Genomic DNA, 21,568 nt, shown 5'->3' on the forward strand with positions numbered 1-21,568 from the left:
TATTATTGACGCTGTTCCCTTTCATAGGCAGCTTTTGGCTTCCCGACTTCCCATCGGTGGGATATGTGAGGGCCTTGAGGCCTGCTGGTGTAGGTGCCCAGCTGTGCGCACGGCTGGACAGAAATGCGGGTGGTGCTCCATTTGTGGTTATTGAAAGTATCCTTTCACTGAGCTGTCTTTGGAGTGGTTCTGAATCTTGTGAGGACTGCTACACACCTCTTTGGAGATACCTCATGTGTTCTTGATTAAATCACAACATTGGTTAAGGAAAAAAAAAGATACACACACACACACACACATGCACACACACAGACACACACACGTTTTTGTTCTTGTTTTGAGACACAGTCTTATTCTGTTGCCCAGGCTGGAGTGCACTGGCATGATGACGGCTCACTATAGCCCCCACTTCCCAGGCTCAGGTGATCCTCCTACCTAGGCCTCCCTAGGAGCTGGGACTGCAGGTGTGTGCCACCATGGCCGGCTAATTTTTTTATATTGTGTAGAGACAGGGTCTCACCATGTTGCCCAGGCTGGTCTTGAACTCCTGAGCTCAAGTGAGCCCACCTTGAGCTCTAAAGTACTAGGATTCAAGTGTGAGCCATCGTGCCCAGCCAAGATATATGTGTGTGTGTGTGTGTGTGTGTGTGTGTATATATATATGGGGGAAATAATCATGATTTTATACTGATGTTTCCAACTCAAATTCAGGACCACTAGGCTTTTGACTTGAATTTTACATTTGTGTCTCTTTTTTTTTTAATACTGAAAATCTTGGTTCCCAATGGCATTAATGTAATTATATATTTACTTTATCAGTATGGGTATGTGCAGTCTCAAATAATAACACCTGACAACTGAGAACAAAGTTTTTTTTTTTTTTTTTTTTTTTTTCTGTAGTGATGGGGTCTCCCTATGTTGCCCAGGCTGGTCTCAAACTCCCAGCTCAAATGATCCTCCCACCTCGGCCTCCCAAAGTGCTGGGATTACAGGTCTCAGCCTGGCTTTAAGATTTTTTTTTTTTCTAGTTCCTTTTGTCTTTAGGATATACCCCACCAAATATTTACAGTCACATTGCTGTGGCGTTTAATAACTTGAAATCATTCTCTGCGGGGTTATGCCAATTACTTGATATGTTATTAAATTGGTTTGTTGTATTTCTTTTCTTTTTTTTCTTTTCTTTTTTTTTTTTTTTTTTTTTTTTGTTTTTAAGACGAAGTCTCCCTCTGTCACCCAGGCTGCAGTGCAATGGCATGATCTCGGCTCACTGCAACTTCTGCTTCCTGGGTTCAAGCAATTCTCCTGCTTTAGCCTCCTGAGTAACTGGGATTACAGGCACGCATCACCACGCCTGGCTAATTTTTGTATTTTTAGTAGGGATGGGGTTTCACCGTGTTGGCCAGGCTGGTCTCAAACTCCTGACTTCAAGGGATCCACCCACCTCAGCCTCCCAAAGTGCTGGGATTACAGGCATGAGCTACTGCGCCTGACTCCAAATTCTTTATCTAGCTATCCTGAGAGCTGGCCATGCTTTGAACTTCTGCTTTGAATACTTTCAGTGACACTGGGAAAGAATTATCTTAGGGGCCCATTGTCATTGTTAGAAAATCCATTGTTATACTGAAAGGATTTTACACACACACACACACACACACACACACACACACACTCACACACAGGCTCTTCCTCCTGGAATATGACTGACCTGAAAATGTGTGAACACATATCCAATCTTCTCTGGTTTTACTGTTCATCTAATTTTCTGGTCTCCTCCTGGCAGGAGGACTATATTTCACCTTGTGGAACTCAGACATGGTTGAGTAACTAGCTCTGGTCCATGGAAATTGAGAGGAACTGACATGTGTGTCACTTCTGGGCAGAAGCTTTGAGAGCCGGTTTAAATGATCCCCTTTCCCTTCACCATGAGGCAAGCTAAGTTCCAGAGGGTTGCCAATCTGTGAGGGACCTGTGTTATGAGCAAGATGGCTTGTGTCACTTCAAATCCTTGAAGTGCCTGAAATTTGGAGGTCAGTTGTTGCCACAATATAACCTAGCCAATTCTAGTTAGTCTGTTTTTCTGTTTTCTTCCTAACTTCTTTAATCGTTCTTCATAAGTCACAGTCTCAGCCCCTGGCCATTCTGACCACTGTCCCCTGGATTCCACTGAGTTTTGTCATTATCCCCCTTAAAATGTGGAGCCCAAATCTAAACCCGGAACCCCAGGTGCAGTCCCTCTAGGGCACAACAGAATGGGTTCCTGAGCCCTTTGATCCTCTGAATAGACCCTCTCCTTGCTTTGGTGTTTGTCTGTGTGTGTGCTTTTATCCGTTGAGCCACTCTGTTAACTTGCAGTGGGCCTGTGAACCAATAACCAGAGAAGTTATTGACCTCTCGACATATATCGGGAACCTGATTTTTTGATCCGCGTTCAAGTAGACAGGGCAGAATTTTCGAACCGCTACGTGATCTTTTAAAGACAAAGTTAGTGGCAGACCATTTACAGAAACCAGATGTTCTGTCTTTTGGCTTCGAGCACGCTGCTAATCTTCATTATCTCGTGTAATGAGCGAAGGCTGCAGAGCTACAGCACCGGTAGGACTAAGCGCTCGGTAGGACAGGGCCTGGACGACCCGGGGCCTGGACGACCCAGGTCCCCGCCAGTCCGCAGGGCGGAATCTAGGAAACATTCTCTTCCGCGGCGCCCTGGAGGAGGGGCCCCACTTTCCCACGCAGGCGCTCTCAGGCCCCCGCCTCCTCACCCGCCCGCCGCGTGGCGACGCAGAGCCCGCAGCCCTCCCCCTCTGGCGCCGATACCCAATGGGCAGCCACAGTACTTTCGCAGGGGCGGGGCACCCCCTGGACGCCGTTCTGGTTGGCCTGCGGCCCAGCGCAGCGCATGACTTCATTACGACTCGGTTACGCCGCGCTCCGATTGAGGCGTGGCGTTTGCTGGGGCAGCTGAAGGAGACTTGGGGGCACCTGAGTCGTGCCTCTTGGGCTGTTAGGAGTCGCCACTGCCGCCACTGCTTGTGCTTCATGAGGAAGATGCTCGCTGCAGTCTCCCGCGTGTTGTCTGGTGCTTCCCAGAAGCCGGTGAGACCTCCCGGGCGTGCCGGGGTGGGGCGCGAGCGGGGCCAGAGCGGGGGCCGGGCCACCCAGCGCGGGGTGGAAGGCTGTAGGGGTGCCGGGGAGCCTTTACTTTGCCTCCACGCTGTGCGTCCCGTTCCTGGCCTCAGGAGAAGCGGCGCGGACAGGGATCCCGCCAAGCTCCGTGTGGACTTCCCCCTTCCGACTCCCCCCTTCCGCCCCTGGACCCAGCTGTGCGCCGGGCGAAGTCGGTGTGCTCAAGAGGTGCCTTTTGGTTGACAGGACACGGAAAGGGGGACCTCGGCCTCCTTCGAGTCTCCAATTAACCCCAGTCATTTCACATCTTCGTTACTTAATTTCTCTTGACCGAGAGGCTTTGTAATAGCGTACCCTCTGGAGACGGGGTGGCTCTGTTCAAACAGCACCCTCACCATTGACTAGCCCTGTGACCTTGAGCAAGTTTTTAAAGGTCCCCGGGATCCTGTTTCTTAAAATGTTTGCTCTAGGTGGAGTTAATCTCTAAGTGGAGATAAGAGTTGTCTTTGAAATATTATCAGTTAACTCTAAAATGGAGAGATGATAGGGAGTCCCCACCTCTTGGGGTTGTATTGAGGATTCAACGAGTGGCACGTGTGGAAACGGTTCCAACTAGCACCTGGCACATAGTCGATAGCATGTGTGTTGAATAGAGTTATTTATTGAGTTCCCAGTTCGGTATACATGTCTTGAACACCTGTGCTTAGTTGGGAGGAGGGTTCACAGAGAGTCAGCCTCTTCAGAAACTTCCTCCCCTTCTCTTTCAACATCTCAGCTTTTCTTGGCAGTGAGTTCAAGATCGCTGAAGCGGAACTCAGAGGACACTGCCCTCGCCTCACCTACACAGTCTTAGGGTACAAGTAGCTAAAGCAAACAGCAACGATGCTTGAGGGGTGGGGGTTAGAGTTAGGGCTATTTCATGGCCTCAGCATTTAGAGGTGCCTAACACCTAAGCTTCTAGCCTTCTGACCCCTAGGCACAGTGAGGTCGTGTTAATTGGTATAACTGCAGCCCTCTTGATTCTGGCTCTGGTAATTCCCCCCAGGACTTGATGTCTATGACGAGGCCATGTGTGGCTCATGCCTGTAATCCCAGCACTTCGGGAGGCCGAGGTGGGTGGATCACCTGAGGTCAGGAGTTCGGGATCAGCCTGGCCAACATGATGAAACCCCCTCTCTACTAAAAATACAAAAATTAGCTTGGCGTGATGGCAGGCCCCTGTAATCCCAGCTACTCGGGAGGCTGAGGCAGAAGAATCGCTTGAACCCGGGAGGCAGAGATTGCAGTGAGCCAAGATCAGACCATTGCACTCCAGCCTGGGCAACAGGAGCAAGACTCTTTCTTTAAAAAAAAAAAAAAAAAAAAGTTGGCAGGGGAAGAGGGGGCGGTGGCGGGGATGTCATTCCCTTTACGGATATCTGTGAGTAGAGGGCTGTGCCGGTAGTTAGGGGCTCAGAAGCACCCTTCCCTTAGGCACCTGATGTAGGTTGTTTCTTCTGCAAGTCAGGTTTCCTGTATCAATTTGCAGGGTTCTTCCTCCTCCTCCACCTTACAGTAGGAAGAAAATTGAGTTCCAGATATGAAGTCACTTTAGAAAGTGCCTAGGTATCTTTCCACTTGGTGGTGTAAACTCTTCAGATAATTAGAAGTTTTCTGTGTCAGTGTACTTGTCATGGACTAATTAATTAGGAACCATTCCCGAAGCTTCTAAGGGTAGAACTAAGTTTTACCTTTATCTTTTTAAAGGGTGGAATAATACACTCTAACCTGTTGACTCTTTATATTTTGTAATTCTTCATACATATGGATGTCTTTTTACTTAACTATAAATAACACAGAATAGATCAAGGTTTTAATTTTCTATATTGTACGTGTAAGACATTTTGCATATAAGCCTTTGACCAAAGTCCGGACAGTAAACGATGAGCAGTGGCTCACCCAAATTAGGCAGACTTACTGAACTGCGGTCCTGCCATCTGTGTGATACTCCCTGAAGGGACGGAGAAGGGGAGGCAGCTGGTCTGATGGCTGTGACACAAGTTAATCCCCTTAACCTCCCAAGACACTGTGTGTTTTTTCCTTTTTCGTTTTTTTATTCTCCCTGGTGTCTGTTTCGTTTGAGGCAGGTCTCTGTGTCACCCAGGCTAGAGTACAGTGGCATGATGACAGCTCACTGCAGCCTCAGCCTGCTAGGCTGGAGTGATCCTCCTACCTGAGCCTCCCGAGTAGTTGGGAACACAGGCATGCACCACCACGCCCAGCCATTTTTTTTATTTTTGTTTTTTTTTTTAGACGGAGTTTTGCTCTTGTTACCCAGGCTGGAGTGCAATGGCGCGATCTCGGCTCACCGCAACCTCCGCCTCCTGGGTTCAGGCAATTCTCCTGCCTCAGCCTCCTGAGTAGCTGGGATTACAGGCACGCACCACCACGCCCAGCTGATTTTTTGTATTTTTAGTAGAGACGGGGTTTCACCGTGTTGACCAGGATGGTCTTGATCTCTTGACCTCGTGATCCACCCGCCTCAGCCTACAAACTTTTTAGTAGAGCCATGGTCTCGCTCTGTTGCCCAGTCTGGTGTCCAACTCCAGGCTCAAGCAGTCCGCCCACTTCGGCCTCCCAAAGTGCTGGGATTACTCTCACTCTCTAAAAGGCAGGCAGGGAGATTTATCTCAGGCTTAAAGATTGCCATTGTCTCATCAAAGAGTGTCTGGTGTGAAACTCTGAAATGAATTACAAGATTGTGTTTTCATTTTTGAATAAGGTTTATTGTTTTCACAATTCTTATTTCATGGAAGACGGAATTGCATTTTAAAATGTTATTCTTTATTTTATTGTTTGCATTTCTGTATGACTCCTTTTGTGAAATCTTTACTATCAGTGTTCTTTTGACTTTATAAGTGGTAGGTAAGAGTTCTAATTTACACTGTGTTAGAATCTGGAATTTTTGAAACATTCTTCCTCTTTCACATGAATGGGTCCTATTTAGGAAGTTAAAGTTTTACTTTTTTTATTTAATTTTTTTTTAGGCCGGAGTGCAGTGGCACAATCATAGTTCACCGTAGCCTCAGGTGTGGGCCACCACACCTGGCTAATTTTGTAATTTTTATTTTTGTACAGATGACAGTCTCACTGTGTTGCCCAGGCTGGCTTTGAACTCCTGGCCTCAAGTGATCCTCCCACCTTGTGATCCGGCCTCCCAAAGTGCTGGGAATTACAGGTGTGAGCCACAATGCCCAGCCTAGTTTTCTTTTTTTTTTTTTTTAATTTGAATTAGTTGTTCGTGGTCTCTCTCAGAGAGGAATCCCATTTAACAGAGAATCTTTTTATGGCTCTCCAGAGAAAATAAATGGCAAAATTATTTTTTCAACAAGCTCTCAGAAATTACAATATACTTGCACTTCTGACAGGACTTTTAGCTTCTTTAACTTTGCTGCTTTCGTTCATCTCAGTGGTTCTTATTTTTGAGATACACAATATTGAAGCAAGGGGAGAACGCATCTGAGAAGCTTTCTGGCAGTCCTTTTTTTTTTTTTTTTTTTTTTTTTTTTTTGAGACGGAGTTTCGCTCTTGATACCCAGGCTGGAGTGCAATGGCACGATCTCGGCTCACCGCAACCTCCGCCTCCTGGGTTCAGGCAGTTCTCCTGCCTCAGCCTCCTGAGTAGCTGGGATTACAGGCACGCGTCACCATGCCCAGCTAATTTTTTGTATTTTTAGTAGAGACGGGGTTTCACCATGTTGACCAGGATGGTCTCGATCTCTTGACCTCGTGATCCACCCGCCTCGGCCTCCCAAAGTGCTGGGATTACAGGCTTGAGCCACCACGCCCGGCCTTCTGGCAGTCCTAATCTTTGCAAGCACAAGATTACAGGCACGTGCTACAGCACCACCGCCCCTCTTGCTCCTCATTATGTAGCATTATCTTGCCTCATTGTTTCAACTCTGGGATTGAGAAAGAAGTTACCTTTTCCCTGTTACTGTTAGCTGGCTGGTTTGGATTCCTGCCTTCCAAAAACTGCAGTATCTGCAGGTGTATTTGGAAATTTATTTCACAATACAGTAATAATTTCTGACCTCACAAAATAATTTATTAACTGCCAAGAACAAGTCTGTTTGCTGATTGCCAGGCATAGCCATTCATTTGCTATTTCACCCTGTGTCAGCTTTACTTCTCACATACGCTTTTTCTGAGATATGTTGGTGAACTGTCTCTACCTGTAAGTTAACGGAAACACTGATTCCTAGTATTTGAACTGTTTTCCTCCAGCAGTGTCATAGTCTGTGTTTGTCGGCTTTGTCCCATGATAGTCTATTGAGGGGTGAAGAGACACGTAATTAGCTCTCTGCCTGTTGGCTTGTACACTCCAGGATACACTTGGCAGATCAGTCTTAACTTTTCTCACCAAGATCCAGTCCAATGCTGGACTAGGTAAGGTATGAACACATCAGATGTGCTTTTTATGGAGAAATCATCTTGGTTTACATGTCAGTGTGTGAGTGTGTGGCAGAAGGGGCTAAAATAATACGATAATACTAACTGGATACATTTTGTGGTCAAACCTAAACCTGAGCCATTGCATAGAAGACTTGCTGTGAGCAGGTTTGCTCAATTGTAAAACTGGAAAGGAATCATTTCCTGCTTCCCCCCCTCCCCCCCCCCCACCGAAGGTTTTTACCTCCAAACACTGATAGCCACCCAAACATCAAAAGAACGTTTCTTTCCACTGGGGCTTCAAGAGGAGCCTACCCAAGATTTAGGCTGTTTAAATTGTAAATTATAAAACAGCTGGCTGAAGCCCATTATGTTTAAGTCAGAGAGGGCTAAGTATCTGTTCTTTTATCTTGTCTCCCTAATGTATTTATCTCATACTTCAACCAATTTAAAATATTTTTTTCTTGCAGATCCAATTTGATAGAAGAGTGAAGTTTGCCTGGAGTGGGGATTAAATCATAGTTTTATTTGAAGTATAATTTCAGCTTGCTTAAAATGAACAGTATCTGGTTATGACTAAGAATGGCATAAATAGGCCAGGCGCGGTGGCTCACACCTGTAATCCCAGCAGTTTGGGAGGCCGAGGCAGGTGGATCACCAGATCAGGAGTTTAGGACCCGCCTGGCCAGCACGATGAAACCCCATCACTACTAAAAATACAGAAATTAGCCGGGCATGGTGGTGAGCACGTGTAATCCCAGCTACTCGGGAGGCTGAGGCAGGAGAATCATTTGAACGCGGGAGGCAGAGGTTGCAGTGAGCCGAGATAGTGCCACTCCACTCCAGCCTGGGTGACAAAAGCAAAACTCGATCTCAAAAAAAAAAAAAAAAAAAAGAATGGTAAAAACAAACTCAGCTCACAGATGATCTAGTCTCTTTAGCCACTAATTTCATTATATTCTCACTATAATTTCTTTGACAACAAAGGATGGGTTTGGTTTTTGCCCCTTTCTCTTTGCACTGCTCGCCTTCAGATGGCGGTATGATGGTGTTTCATTGGCCAAAGCATGGATTCATTTTGGAGGACAAGGAGGATGCAGGCACAGTGCACAGAGTGGGAGAGAAGGCCATGCATATGCTGGGTCTTATTAACTTTCCTTAACTTCATCCTGGTAACCGAAGAATAGTAATTATACTTTCCAAAATTGCTGACAATTAAAAAGTACTGATTTGCTTGTATATTTTTGTCTTTCCAGGCAAGCAGAGTGCTGGTAGCATCCCGTAATTTTGCAAATGATGCTACATTTGAAATTAAGGTAAGAAGTGTTTTACTTCGTTAATAATTTTTTCACAGGTACACACTGATACAGTTTTACCTTTAGAACATTTTGATGTTCATGCTTAGCCATCATTTTCTTAACGTTCCAGGGTCAAAGGTTCAGAGAAGTTTCACAAAAACTAGAATTTATTATTAGCGGCTTGCTGCCGTTCTGTGGGGTGAAGCGGGAGAAGCTAAAAAATAAAAACAAAAGCTTATTTTAAAGCTTAGAATGTAATTCAGTGAGATATTTGAATAAGAAGAGTCTTAGTTGTTTCTTTGAAGGTTCTTCCAGCCTGTAACTCAGTTGACTTTTAGGGGCTTTCAGTGAAAATCATCTTAGAAAGATTTCCTTCTACTCAAGTCCCATCTCACTGCACAGTGAGGTTTACATATTGAAGGAACAGAGGCAATATGAAGCATTACTAATGTGCTCCTTTGCAGTTTTTTGAGTTCAATATTATTTGCAATGGAGTTAGATCTCCGAGTGGTCAACAGTGTTTGCAGTATAGTATGTGGAGGATAATAACCATCTTACTCCATTTCAGAAATGTGACCTTCACCGGCTGGAAGAAGGCCCTCCTGTCACAACAGTGCTCACCAGGGAGGATGGGCTCAAATATTACAGGATGATGCAGACTGTGCGCCGAATGGAGTTAAAAGCAGATCAGCTGTATAAACAGAAAATTATTCGCGGTTTCTGTCACTTGTGTGATGGTCAGGTGAGTGGTAGGTTTGTGATAGAGCTGTGTTATTTGGGTATTGACGTGTGGCCTGTACTTACTGGGCTTTACCCTGCCTTATGCATCGTAAGCATTGGAGGCTGGTAATGTAATTTTCTTTCATTTATTTATTTTGTTGAGACAGTCTCTGTCTGTTGCCCAGGCTAGAGTACAGTGGTATGATCATGGCTCACTGCAGCCTCTGCCCCCTGGGCTCAAGCAGTCCTCTCACCTCAGCCTCCCAAGTAGCTGGGACCACAGGTACACGCCACCACACCCAGCTAATTTTTGTGTTTTTTTGTAGCGACGGGGTCCCACTATGTTGCCCAGGCTGGTCTCAAACTCCTGGGCTCAAACAGTCTGCCCACCTTAGCCTCCCAAGGTGCCGGTATTATAGGGGTGAGCCACTGTGCCTGGCTGAAGCCAGTATCTTAGAATAAAAAGTAGAAGCCACTATGAAGCTTAGGCTAAACAATTCATTCACACATAACATTGCCAGTTTATGTACCTGTTCTTAGAGTTTTACTATGTTAAAACTTCCTGGCACTGTGATCACCTGTACTGTATACAATTTGGGGAGAAAGGATTAGTTTGCTTGTTTTTTGTTTTGTGGGTTTAGGTCAAGGGTTATAGAATCAAATGCCTTCAAGGGCCAGCCAGGTAGCATAAATCGGTGAATAAGGCTAGGTATACATAACAAAGAATGGTGACAGGGACTCTGAACTGGGGCCAGCATGCCCTACCCAGAGGAACGCCATGACTTGGTTCCAGCCAGTTGGTGCCGTGTGGAAGTCATGGGTAATGCTTCCTGTTATTCATGACTCCCAGAGAAGGCAGAAGTCTGGATTTTCATGTGACATTCCCCGATGTTTTAATGTTGACATCTGATGTAGGATTTTCTTTTAGGTCATATAGGAGAAAGGAAGTGGCACATATGTGGTCATTAGTGATAGTTCTACTAGCCCAAATATTTCACTGCTGTCTAGGAAATGTTTTTCTTCAGAAACATGTATTGCATGGCCTCATGGTTTCTCCTTCCTCTAACCAGGAAGCATGCTGTGTGGGCCTGGAAGCCGGCATAAACCCTACAGACCACCTCATCACAGCCTACCGGGCTCACGGCTTCACCTTCACCCGGGGCCTTTCTGTCCGAGAAATTCTCGCAGAGCTAACAGGTTTGCTGTTGATTTACAGAAAGGGGATACGAGTGGATGAAGTTTTTAAATATCTTTCATTACAATGCTGACTATTATGAGTTAATATTTGTTAAAAGTTTTAAGTTTCTTTTTTAATTCTTCTTTGGTGCTCTGTTACTTCCATTGTGCTCTTGAGTTAAATGACCATTTTTGAAGTCCTCTGGCCCCTCAGGTAAAACTTTAAAAAAGATTAGTGCTATAAAGTCACAGTAGGTTTGGTTATCATTCAAGCATGGCAACAGAAGTCTAGCAATCATAGAAAGTAAGTTGGGTTGAGGCACTCATGGTATGTGATGTAAATTCTAGAATGTAAATTCCCCTTTTCTTTGTCCCCCTTTTTATTTCGTTTTGGTTCCTTTTTTGAGACTGAGTCTCACTCTGTTGTTCAGGCTGGAGTGCAGTGGTGTGATCTTGGTTCACTGCAACCTCCACCTCCCTGGTTCAAGTGATTCTCGTGCCTCAGCCTCCCAAGTAGCTAGGACTACAGGTGTGTGCCACCACGCCTGGCTAATTTTTATATTTCTGGTAAAGACAGGGTTTCACCATGTTGGCCAGGCTGGTCTTGAACTCCTGATCTCAGGTGATCTATCCGCCTCGCCCTCCCAAAGTGCTAGGATTACAGGTGTGAGCCACCGTGTGCCACCTGTTTTGTTGTTTTTGAGACAGAGTCTCGCTCTGTTGCCCAGGCTGGAGTGCAGTGGCCTGCCCTTGCCTCCCAAAGTGCTAGGATTAAGGCACGAGCCAGTGCACCCAGCCCTCCTTGACTCTTTTTTATTTTTTTTAATTTTTTATTTTATTTATTTATTTTTTTTGGAGACAGTTTTGCTCTTTCACCCAGGCTAGAGTGAAGTGGTGTGATCTCAGCTCACTGCAACCTCCGCCCTTGAGTTCAAGCAATTCTCCTCCTGCAGCCTCCCAAGTAGCTGGGATTATAGGTGCCCACCACAACACCTGGCTAATTTTTGTATTTTTAGTAGAGACCAGGTTTCACCATGTTGGCCAGGCTGGTCTCAAATTCCCGACCTCAGGTGATCCACCCACTTCAGCCTCCCAAAGTGCTGGGATTATAGGCATGCGCCCCCGTGCCCCGCCCTCCTTGACTATTTAACTATGGTTGTCCCTCCATATATCCAGGGGATTGGTTCTAGCACCTTCAAGTATACCAAAATCCTCAAATACTCAAGTCTGGAAGTCAGCCTTCCATGTCTTCGGGTTTGCATCCTGAGAATATTGTATTTTTGATCTACATGCAGCTGAAAAAGAATCTGTGTGTAAGTGTACCCATGCAGTTCAAACCCTGTTCAGGGATCGAATATATTTAGTGTACCAGTATAGGAGAGGTCCGAAGATGAATGTAACTGGCCAGAAAAGCAAGTCCAGGGTACCATCTGGACTTTTGCCAACATCTAAAGGTAATTCAGTGATTAGAGAGTAGGAAAAGCTGGAAAGGTTGAAGCACATGGAACTAGTGGAAGGACAAGGAGAAACACGTGTTTGGCTGGTGGGACAGGTACTTAGACCACTGAATTGGCCTCTGAGTTCTAATGGTGGAGCCTCAGAGTACATACTTGGGGTGCAGTTGGGTTTGCTTCGTAGATTTGGTTTGTGTTGCACATGTGTGTGTTCTGCCATTTCCAGGACGAAAAGGAGGTTGTGCTAAAGGGAAAGGAGGATCGATGCACATGTATGCCAAGAACTTCTACGGGGGTAATGGCATCGTGGGAGCACAGGTAGTCAAGGACAAGGGTTGCGTGCTTCCTTAGATTTGGCCCTGGCCTTTGTCTTCAGAAACTTCCCCAGCCCCAGACAACTTTTCCCTGAAGTAGCACAGCCTTTTGCTGCTCAGTGACGCTTTGGTCAGTGTCACATATACGATGGTAGTCCATGAGATTCTAATGGAGCTGAAAACTTCCTATCACCTAGTGACGTTGTAGTGGCACAACAGGTTACCTTTTCTACGTTTAGGTACACAAATATTTTGCCCGCAGGATTCAGTACAGTCATGCTGTGCAGGGTTGCAGCCTAGGTGTGCCGTAGGCTGTACCATCTAGGTTTGTGCAAGTACAGTAAGGTGTTCACACAACAAAATTGCCTAGTGATGCAATTCTGAGACTATATCCCTGCTGTTAAGCAATGCATGACTGTATTTTGGGGGCTTGGTTTGCCTTTAAAGATCTAGTGCCTCAGAGCCCACCATCTGAGAGAGAAGTAGACTTGGATGGTGATTTGTAATGTTTCCTTTGAGGTATTTGCTATTTTCTAAGTAAGCAGGAGCCTCTAGCAGTGGAGCCATACCTTCCCCTTCTTATTTCTATTTCAGTACATTCATTGATTTATCTTGTCAACTTCATTATGGAGTCCTTGTTCTCATCAGTTAGTGAATGATGAAGAATTAACAGCACGAAATTATATCCAGACTTTTTTTTTTATTTTCTAACATACTGAGATTCTATTATGTGTTTTCTGTTTTTTTTTTTTTTTTTTTTTTTTTAAATGGAGTCTCGCTCTGTCACCAGGCTGGAGTGCAGTGGCGCGATCTTGGCTCACCGCAACTTCTGCCTCCCACGTTCAAGTGATTCTCCTGCCTCAACTTCCCAAGTAGCTGAGATTACAGGCATGCACCACCATGCCCAGCTAATTTTTTGTATTTTTAGTACAAATGGGGTTTCACCATGTTGGCCAGGATGGTCTTGATCTCTTGACCTTGTGATCCACCCGCCTCGGCCTCCCAAAGTGCTGGGACCATGCCTGGCCAAGTTTTGTTTTTTAACTCTTGAATGCAGAAATGTTATTGCTTACTGGTTAAAATAGAACATAGTATTTATGTATTACTTTACTGGTTCATTGAAAATAATGGGGGTGGGATAAGCAGAGAGAGATGGGATTGGAAGGAGAGTTCGTAGCAGCAGTGTAATTTCTGTGCCAGATTCTGGCCAGGAGTTAAAATGCAGGGCATTTATATCTCCCCTCATGGATTTTTGTGGTTCCTTTCTCGGTTGTCCTTCATGTTAGGTGCCCCTGGGTGCTGGGATTGCTCTAGCCTGTAAGTATAATGGAAAAGATGAGGTCTGCCTGACTTTATATGGCGATGGTGCTGCTAATCAGGTAATTATGTCTCTTAACTTTCCAATAAAAATTTTATTTTCAAAGTGTTTAATATTCACAGTTGAGTTTCTAAAGTAGTAGTGTATTGCCTGTTAGGTGAAATAGCAATTCCTATGGCTAACTCAAATTTGGTTGATTTACGGTCAGATTAGAGATTGACCTCTTAGTGCTGTTTCACAAGAGCCTTATGGGGGTGCATTCCTGTGAAGGAGCTCGCCTTTGCTCTACATCAGCGCTTGGTAAAGGCCCTCCCCGCAACCTATTGCAAAACAATACAGACCCATTCTTTTGGATGCCAGGGCAGGCAGTGTCAAATTCAGATAATAGTGTCTGAGTCCTAACTCAGTTTCTGTGCTTCTTTTGTTACCAAGTAATCCCCAGTCTGCGACTGGCACTCTGTGAAGCCCTATCCAAGAGGCCAATTCTCAGGTGCTGGTTCACTCTGGCTATCCAGTGGGCCTGATAGATTTCTAATAAAGTATAAAACTAGGTAGCCACACGTTTTTACATATTGATCTTTTTTCCAGTGTGTTCCTTACTGCTAGCACAGCCCCAAAGAAACAAGTGGTAGTATTTAGTTATTCACCTCCCTTAGCTACAAGAGTGTGATGCCTGCTGCTGCTCCTCCACCCCCACCCCGCTTTCCCTCACCACCCAAAGCTCGGTTTTAGAAGAGGCGGCTCTCTGCTTGATGAAAGCCTTCTGTGCCAGGCAGAGCAGCAGCTGTTGCAGATGATGAAGCCTAGAGAAAGAAGCCAAATGAAACCCCTTTTCATAACTTCTTCCAGGGCCAGATATTCGAAGCTTACAACATGGCAGCTTTGTGGAAATTACCTTGTATTTTCATCTGTGAGAATAACCGCTATGGAATGGGAACGTCTGTTGAGAGAGCAGCAGCCAGCACTGATTACTACAAGAGAGGGGATTTCATTCCTGGGTTGAGAGTAAGGACACCTGTGGTGGGGCCAGGGCCCAGGGTATGCCCTTGTGCAAAGCCTTACCGATTTTAGAAACATTGAAGAGTTTGATTCTCATGCATGAGCAGGCCATGTGAAAGTAAAATGGTTTGGGGCAGTTGGATTCATGCTTTGCCCCTCCCATGTTTATTCACAGGTGGATGGAATGGATATCCTGTGTGTCCGAGAGGCGACAAGGTTTGCTGCTGCCTATTGTAGATCTGGGAAGGTAAGGCTCTGAAGGCCTCTGGGCTAATGACATCTTTAGAAGTTCAAAGACTGACTCCCATGTGTCTGTTGAAGCTGTTAGGGAGTAGCTGCTAATTGAGGTGCATGAGCTGGAAGGGAGTAAAGAGAGCAGGGCTCCTTTCTGAGTAGCTTGGTCTTTAGCTCACCCGCTGGGAAGCCCACGTTGCTCTCGTTTGGGGGAAATCTGTTCTGGTGCTTCCTCTGCTTTGGCCTCTGTCTTCTTCATGACAGCTACTTTGCCTTTTAGTTAGGTTAATTCTGTACCTCCTCCCCAACCCCTATTAATCATGAGCCCCTTGAAGGAACAGATAGGGGGTCCGCAGTGTCCAGCATAGAATGTCATGTTTACAATAGGCATTTAATATGTGTGTCTTAGACACATTAAATAGAATGACTGAAGCTTGTAATCTTAGTCTTGCTCAGTCCTAAGGATCTTTCCCTTCCTGTGTATGGCAGTGAGGGAGATGGGCCTGAAGAGAGGTTTCAGTTCCTTTGGCGCTAGTATAGGCTTAGTAGGTTTGGGTGTTCTCCCTAAATCAATGTTTCCCAGCCCAGAAACAAGGTTTCTGCAGTTTGTACCTCAGTGCCATACCATGTATGTTTGGGCAGTGGTGCGTATCAGATGTGGCCGGAGTGATGGAAGAGACGGGGAGGTGAGGGGGGGAAATGGAACATAAAACAAGCGCTAGTGAGGAGAACGAACTAGAGCAGGACCAAAACCACAGCTTGGGGACAGGGGGCTGAGCAGTCTATGTCAGGACTCTAAGGCTGGGAGCGCCAGGCCCTGACGGTGGATTTTGACCCCACCTTTCCCAATTCTTGAATCTGTGGGGGCCAGCCCTGGCTGGAGACATGGTGTTGACTGCCCCAGCCACATAACCTTCACAATTCTGAGTTAGGTGTTAACTGTTTTGCCCATTTCACAGACAGGGAAATAGCCACAGAGCAGTTAAAGGTACAGAGCTACTCTACCTTGGAGCCCAGATTGGAACCCAAGCACCAGGACTCTGAGCCAGCTCCCCACTCCCCCATTTTAACTGCTGCATCAGACCAACCAAGGATCCTCAATGCTTCCCCACTCCTCAGTGTTCAGAGCCATCTCCTGGAAGTGGGCTAGTGTAGAATGAGCAGGCCACTTGGTGATACAGAGCCCAACTGGGCAGACTCCCAGCAGAGCCTCGGGGTTTGGGGAGCAGAGGTTGTTGGTACCTGCCAACTTTGTTGCACACTAGCAAGATCTGTGAAGTACAAGTGGCTGCCAGCCCCACAACACACCACGAGAAAGGAGCATGAGATGAAAATCTGCCTAGCCAATATCAGGAGGCTCTAACACATGCTCAAAGCCTTTTTCTTTTTTGACAGGGTCTCGGGAAGTGGCACATTCACAGCTCACTGTGGCCTTAACTTTCCAGGCTCAGGTGATCCTCCCAAGTAGCTAGGACTACAGGTGCATGCCACCATGCCTGGCTAATTTTTTTTTTTTTTTTTTTTTTTTAAGAGATGGGGTTTTGCTATGTTGTCCAGGATGGTCTCGAACTCCTGGGCTCAAGTAATCCACTTGCCTCAGCCTCCCAAAGTGCTGGGATTACAGGCATGAGCCACCATACCTGGCCTTTTTGATCCAAAACAAGCTATTGCCAGATTGCCTTATTAAAAATAAGATGAAATATATAATTGATACATGCTAGAAATGAGAACAGATAGTCAACAAATAAGAAATTTGTGACAACTCAGAAGATCTGATAAGAATACACTGGACACTTAATAAAGGGCCTGCGTTTGAGGCCGTGGATCGTCGGGCTGCTGTTCCCATCATTCCTAACTGCCTACCGGTTCTGTTTTAGGGGCCCATCCTGATGGAACTGCAGACTTACCGTTACCACGGACACAGCATGAGTGATCCTGGAGTCAGGTACACTCATGGGCAATTTGGTTTCCAGAGGTGGTGGGCTTTGAATGGTGTTACGTGGCAAAAGGTACACATTTCAACATTTGCTTTTGCAGCTACATAGCAGTTCACTTCTTGTATGCAGTTAGTTTTGTTGGCATCAAGTTATCTGGAGTCTTAGTCTGAAAGCAGTGCCTCCTAAAAAGAAAGCTTTCTGAAAATTCCTAGAGTGTATAGTGTCTGAGCACAAGCAGCGATTTTAAAAAGAGCATTGGAAATTGTTACATGAAACAGGGCTGATGGTAGGGTAGTATATTTGGGGGCATTTAGCTTTTGTAGGTATTACCCCAAGTCCACAGATGGCATACTCCACCTGAAGAGGATCAGAATTTGGAGATGTTCTTCTGTCTGGCATAGAGCAAGCCTAACTGGGTGTTCAATCTGTTGAAATACATCAATCACTAGGAAGGTATGAATTTTACTTTTTGGCTTAGTAGCTGTGGCATGTAATTCTGGAATCCCAGGTGTGACACAGTTGAATAAACATGCCTTTGTAGAGTGGCCTTCTAAGGGAAAATCATGTAGAGAGTATAGTATATGGAAAAATGTACTTTGTGTAAATCTGTTGTTGAAAGTGGTAGAATCCTTTTACTGATGTAGTGATACTTCAAATGATGTAGGCAAAAATTCTACATCATAGAATTGGAAGACTTAGTATCCAAGGTTTTGCTGCCTGTGCTTCTTTAGGGAGACTTAAGGGAGAAAGGCAAGGCACATGGATTTCTTGCTGGGTGCTCTGATGACTCAAATTCTAATTATCAGCACAAAACTATCTCTGCTGTCCCTACCCATGTAGTATACTGGAGCCCAAATGGGTGGGACAAGAGACACTTCTTTAGACCCTTATGTCTAAATTAAAGCAGCAAGCACAAACTTGGCCCCTGTTGTCAGAATGCCAGAGAAGCCCTGTGACTTACCAGTGTATGGTTTTCTAGAAAAGACAGAAGCAGTTCTTAATAGAATGTTAAGCTGCGTTCTGGTATTTTGAAAGTGTAACTCTGCCACTGCTGTGGTGACATAGGCATTGATGTGCCCCTTTGTTTTAGAAACACACTTCTGTATCTCACCTCATTGGGACAGTCCAACCCAATATCCTGTTTCTTCATGCTGTCCTTGCTTTACTGGAGCTGTTCTTCCTGATCAATTACTCTTTTTCCCTCCCCATAGTTACCGTACACGAGAAGAAATTCAGGAAGTAAGAAGTAAGAGTGACCCTATTATGCTTCTCAAGGACAGGATGGTGAACAGCAATCTTGCCAGTGTGGAAGAATTAAAGGTACAGTCATTCATTCGTGGTGGTTTGAAGGTTGGCTTTTTTTGTGTGTCCCCCCCCCCCCCCCCCCCCCAAAAAAGTTACCATCCTTGGGTGGGCACAGACAGAGTTTGTGTGGGTTTCTCTAAGCCCAGAAAGTGATGTGCTGGGGCATAATGGATTCCAAAGTCCCTCGGGGCAGGGTTTCCTTTTAGTTTCCTCTCTTCCAATTCTATTACTCTTTAGATTTTGGTGGACTGTGGACCACCTGAGTACATGCTATCACTAATCACAGTGGCCAAGCCACCCCAGTAGCATAGTTCTTTTTTCCTAAGAGTATACTTTGGATTTTTCATTCATAAAAAAAGATACACCCTAGAAATCTGTATTCCAGAATCTTCCAAGTTAGCAACTGTTAGTGCTTGTAGTTAGAAGAGTTACACCAGCAACAGGTCCTCAGTAGAACTCTGGTTGGTACCTAAGCTGCTGTTCATTCAAAAACCTTTCACACTTCTTAGGAAATTGATGTGGAAGTGAGGAAGGAAATTGAGGACGCTGCCCAGTTTGCCACAGCCGATCCTGAGCCGCCTTTGGAGGAGCTGGGCTACCACATCTACTCCAGTGACCCACCTTTCGAAGTTCGTGGTGCCAATCAGTGGATCAAGTTTAAGTCAGTCAGTTAAGGGGAGTAGAAGGTGAGCCTCTATACCTTCAGGGGCTGCTAGACAGTGTTCAGTTTTCTCAACTTGGTTAAGGAGGAAGAAAACCCAGTCAATGAAATGCTTGTAAACCTCCACTTAGTCTAAGTGTGTAGATTGAGCAGGTAGTAATTGCATGCAGTTTGTACATTGTTGCATTAAAAGATGTTATTGAGTGCTTAGTGTGAATATTATAGAAGATTATTTTTGACTTAGAGGAGTATTTGCTCAAAGTATACAACTATTTTAATTATGAAAAGGAAGAACAATTCCTAGTATGCCCATGTCCCGCCACCTTTTTGAGAGGAGACCATTATCGTGGGCCCCTCACAGGCAGACTTGTGGTAACAGCCCACGCCTCCAGCCATAGCACCCACCCTGCCGCGTACAGCGGCCTGTTCATGCTGACCATCACTTCTCTTTAAGACACAATATTTATTATAATCAGGCAGCAGGACAGGTCCATTTCAAAATGAGATTTCATGATCAAAGGCCACATAGTTTTCTCCACTTATACATTCAGTATAAATATGAAGCTATTTTCTGTTCATATCAAACATTAAATACAAGGCACATTCGTATCAATGTTGTGTTTCTCAAATTTAAGTACCATAACAGTTCTGAAGCAAGTCCCAGCTTCCATGTTAAACGCCCCTTGTTTCACCATTCCAGCAAGTGCTAAAGGATGTACTACTTTTTTTTCTTTTTTTGAGACAGGGTCTCCCTCTGTTGCCCAGGCTGGAGTGCAGTGGTGTGATTAAGGCCCACTGCAGCCTCCACCTCCTGGGCTCAAGTGATCCTCCCCTCAGCCTCCCAAGCAGCTGGGACCACAGGTGAATTTCCTAATATTCTGGGAGGTCAAAACCAGGGCTCACTGTTCTCACAATATACACAGTTCTATGTTTATAAATAATAGGTTTCAAAAGAAACTCAGTATGGACAGTATTTAAAACTTTAAGTCCTTGAACAATGGCATTTTTAAAATATGTAAACACAGCAGACTGCATCTATACACTAACAAACAGAAGCTTTAACAAAACATGTAGCATGGTGGCACACTCTGCCCCCAGCTTAGCTGATAGGTATCAAGGCTCGTCTCTGGTTTCGGAGGCCTCCTGAGCCCTTCTGTACTGGGAGACCGCGCTCCAGAGTCTGCAGAGGAGACCACCCCTAGGAGACAAACAGCTGTCTTCAGAGTCAGAGCTTCAAGCCGACAGTGCTTAGAAACGCAGCCCTAACTGAACTTAAAAACATTCTCTTCACATATGGAGGTGACACTCGTGTCCCAGCAGTGTTAGGACATGGCCTTAGAGGTACGTACCTGCAGAGAGCCGGCTATTTCAAATGACGCAGGAACAAGAAGGCAGGCTGCAGTTTACAGAAGGGGAGGGGTCCAGCGTGTGGGCCCTCAAGCCGTGTGCCTCCCCTACTCCCAGCCAGGCATTAATGGCAGGAGACTGACTGGCCAGCTCCTCTGTCACCTGCCTACTTCTGACTTCTCCTGCCTGGCTTTCAGTTTCTGCCATGTGTTGGCTTTTTCCCAGCTTGAATCTAGCAGAACTCCAGAGTTTGGAGGGAGGCCCAGCCCTTTGTTTTCTGCTCGTTAAGCATATTCACACATAAAAAGGCGTGTTCTCTTATACAAACTGTTATGAGGCTCTTACCGTAGTCGAAGGTATCTTAGATCTTCCTTAGTGATCTCATTAAGAATATCAGACAGTGTATAACCCTCTTCAATAATCTGAAATAAAGATCAGATCCATAAGAGCGAAGCAGCTGTGTAACAACACCGTAAGAATTTCTTTGTTGTGTTTACCTTTTCGATTGTCTTTGCATCAGCTCCTTGCAGCTGCAACCAGTCTATAAGCTCTTTATCTGTTCTCTGCCTATGGAGGGCTGCTGGGTTCTCTGTAATAACTGTAACAATTGGCAGTTTGTGACATATTAGTCTAACCATAAAAGTCTTCCAAAGTAACCAGCTGGATGAATAAATGATTCCAGAATGTAAATGTGATGTGAAAAAGATGAATTAACCTTGTGTCACTCAGCTACTCCAATTCATATTACACAATTCCTAATTCTAAGATTCACTTTCTAGAGAGAAGCCGCCTCATCTAGGATGCCTTCAGTTAATTTGGGATTTGACTTGTTAGGTCTACCACTTTAAGTGTTTATCCCCACATCTTTCAAATGCCTTTCCTTAGGAACCACATCCCCAACTGCGCTGGAAATAGGTTTTAGTGTTGAGGTTTTACCTCAGCTTATCTGGTCCACATTCCAAGAGGTAGCTCTGGAGCTCATTTCTAAGTGGCCCAAAATGAATGTCAGCTGACAGAGGCATATTTATGTACTTACGCAGTAAAGCACCCTTTTTAGGTGTCCACTGTGCTGTGAAGGCGGCAGCACAGATAGAGAAATGACCATGACTCCCAAAAGCCCTTGTGTGCCCTTTACAATCAGTCCCTTCTCCCTCTTCTGATTCTGTCCCTGTAGTTTTGCCTTTTCTGGAGGAAAAGACATCATGATATGTGGCCTTTTGAATTTTTTTTTTTTTTTTTTTTTTTTTTTTT

At 45.3% G+C, this 21,568-nt stretch overlaps 2 protein-coding genes across 2 annotated transcripts in view; one reads left to right on the forward strand and one right to left on the reverse strand.

Moving 5' to 3' along the window:
* Window positions 1–2,896: 2,896 nt before the first annotated feature.
* On the forward strand, window positions 2,897–21,007 carry PDHA1 (pyruvate dehydrogenase E1 subunit alpha 1). The gene is made up of 11 exons (XM_032286044.1): window positions 2,897–3,093; window positions 8,811–8,870; window positions 9,421–9,594; window positions 10,643–10,769; window positions 12,429–12,520; window positions 13,803–13,895; window positions 14,684–14,839; window positions 15,009–15,080; window positions 16,945–17,012; window positions 18,216–18,324; window positions 18,819–21,007. The coding sequence occupies exons 1-11, from the start codon at window positions 3,037–3,039 to the stop codon at window positions 18,981–18,983; spliced, it is 1,173 nt and encodes a 390-aa protein (XP_032141935.1). The 5' UTR covers window positions 2,897–3,036; the 3' UTR covers window positions 18,984–21,007.
* MAP3K15 (mitogen-activated protein kinase kinase kinase 15) overlaps window positions 19,414–21,568 on the reverse strand; it is a 148,551-nt gene continuing 146,396 nt past the window's right edge. Inside the window, exons 27-29 of the mRNA XM_032286043.1 lie at window positions 20,815–20,915; window positions 20,663–20,739; window positions 19,414–20,168 (exon numbers count right to left, since the gene is read on the reverse strand). Coding sequence (XP_032141934.1) covers window positions 20,084–20,168; window positions 20,663–20,739; window positions 20,815–20,915 — 263 coding nt within the window. The 3' untranslated portion in view covers window positions 19,414–20,083. The remainder of the gene's footprint in view (window positions 20,169–20,662; window positions 20,740–20,814; window positions 20,916–21,568) is intronic.

Source organism: Sapajus apella, unplaced genomic scaffold (genome assembly GCF_009761245.1).
Source record: "Sapajus apella isolate SASKATOON/1434 unplaced genomic scaffold, GSC_monkey_1.0 scaffold17, whole genome shotgun sequence".
In the NCBI taxonomy this organism is placed as follows: domain Eukaryota; kingdom Metazoa; phylum Chordata; class Mammalia; order Primates; family Cebidae; genus Sapajus; species Sapajus apella.

Bases quoted from the DNA above. Each gene is read 5' to 3' on its own strand.
- PDHA1 (XM_032286044.1), top strand. From the start codon at position 3,037: ATGAGGAAGATGCTCGCTGCAGTCTCCCGCGTGTTGTCTGGTGCTTCC. The intron at 14,840-15,008 runs GTAAGGACACCT...GTTTATTCACAG, and splicing joins ATTTCATTCCTGGGTTGAGA to GTGGATGGAATGGATATCCT. The intron at 15,081-16,944 runs GTAAGGCTCTGA...GTTCTGTTTTAG, and splicing joins CCTATTGTAGATCTGGGAAG to GGGCCCATCCTGATGGAACT.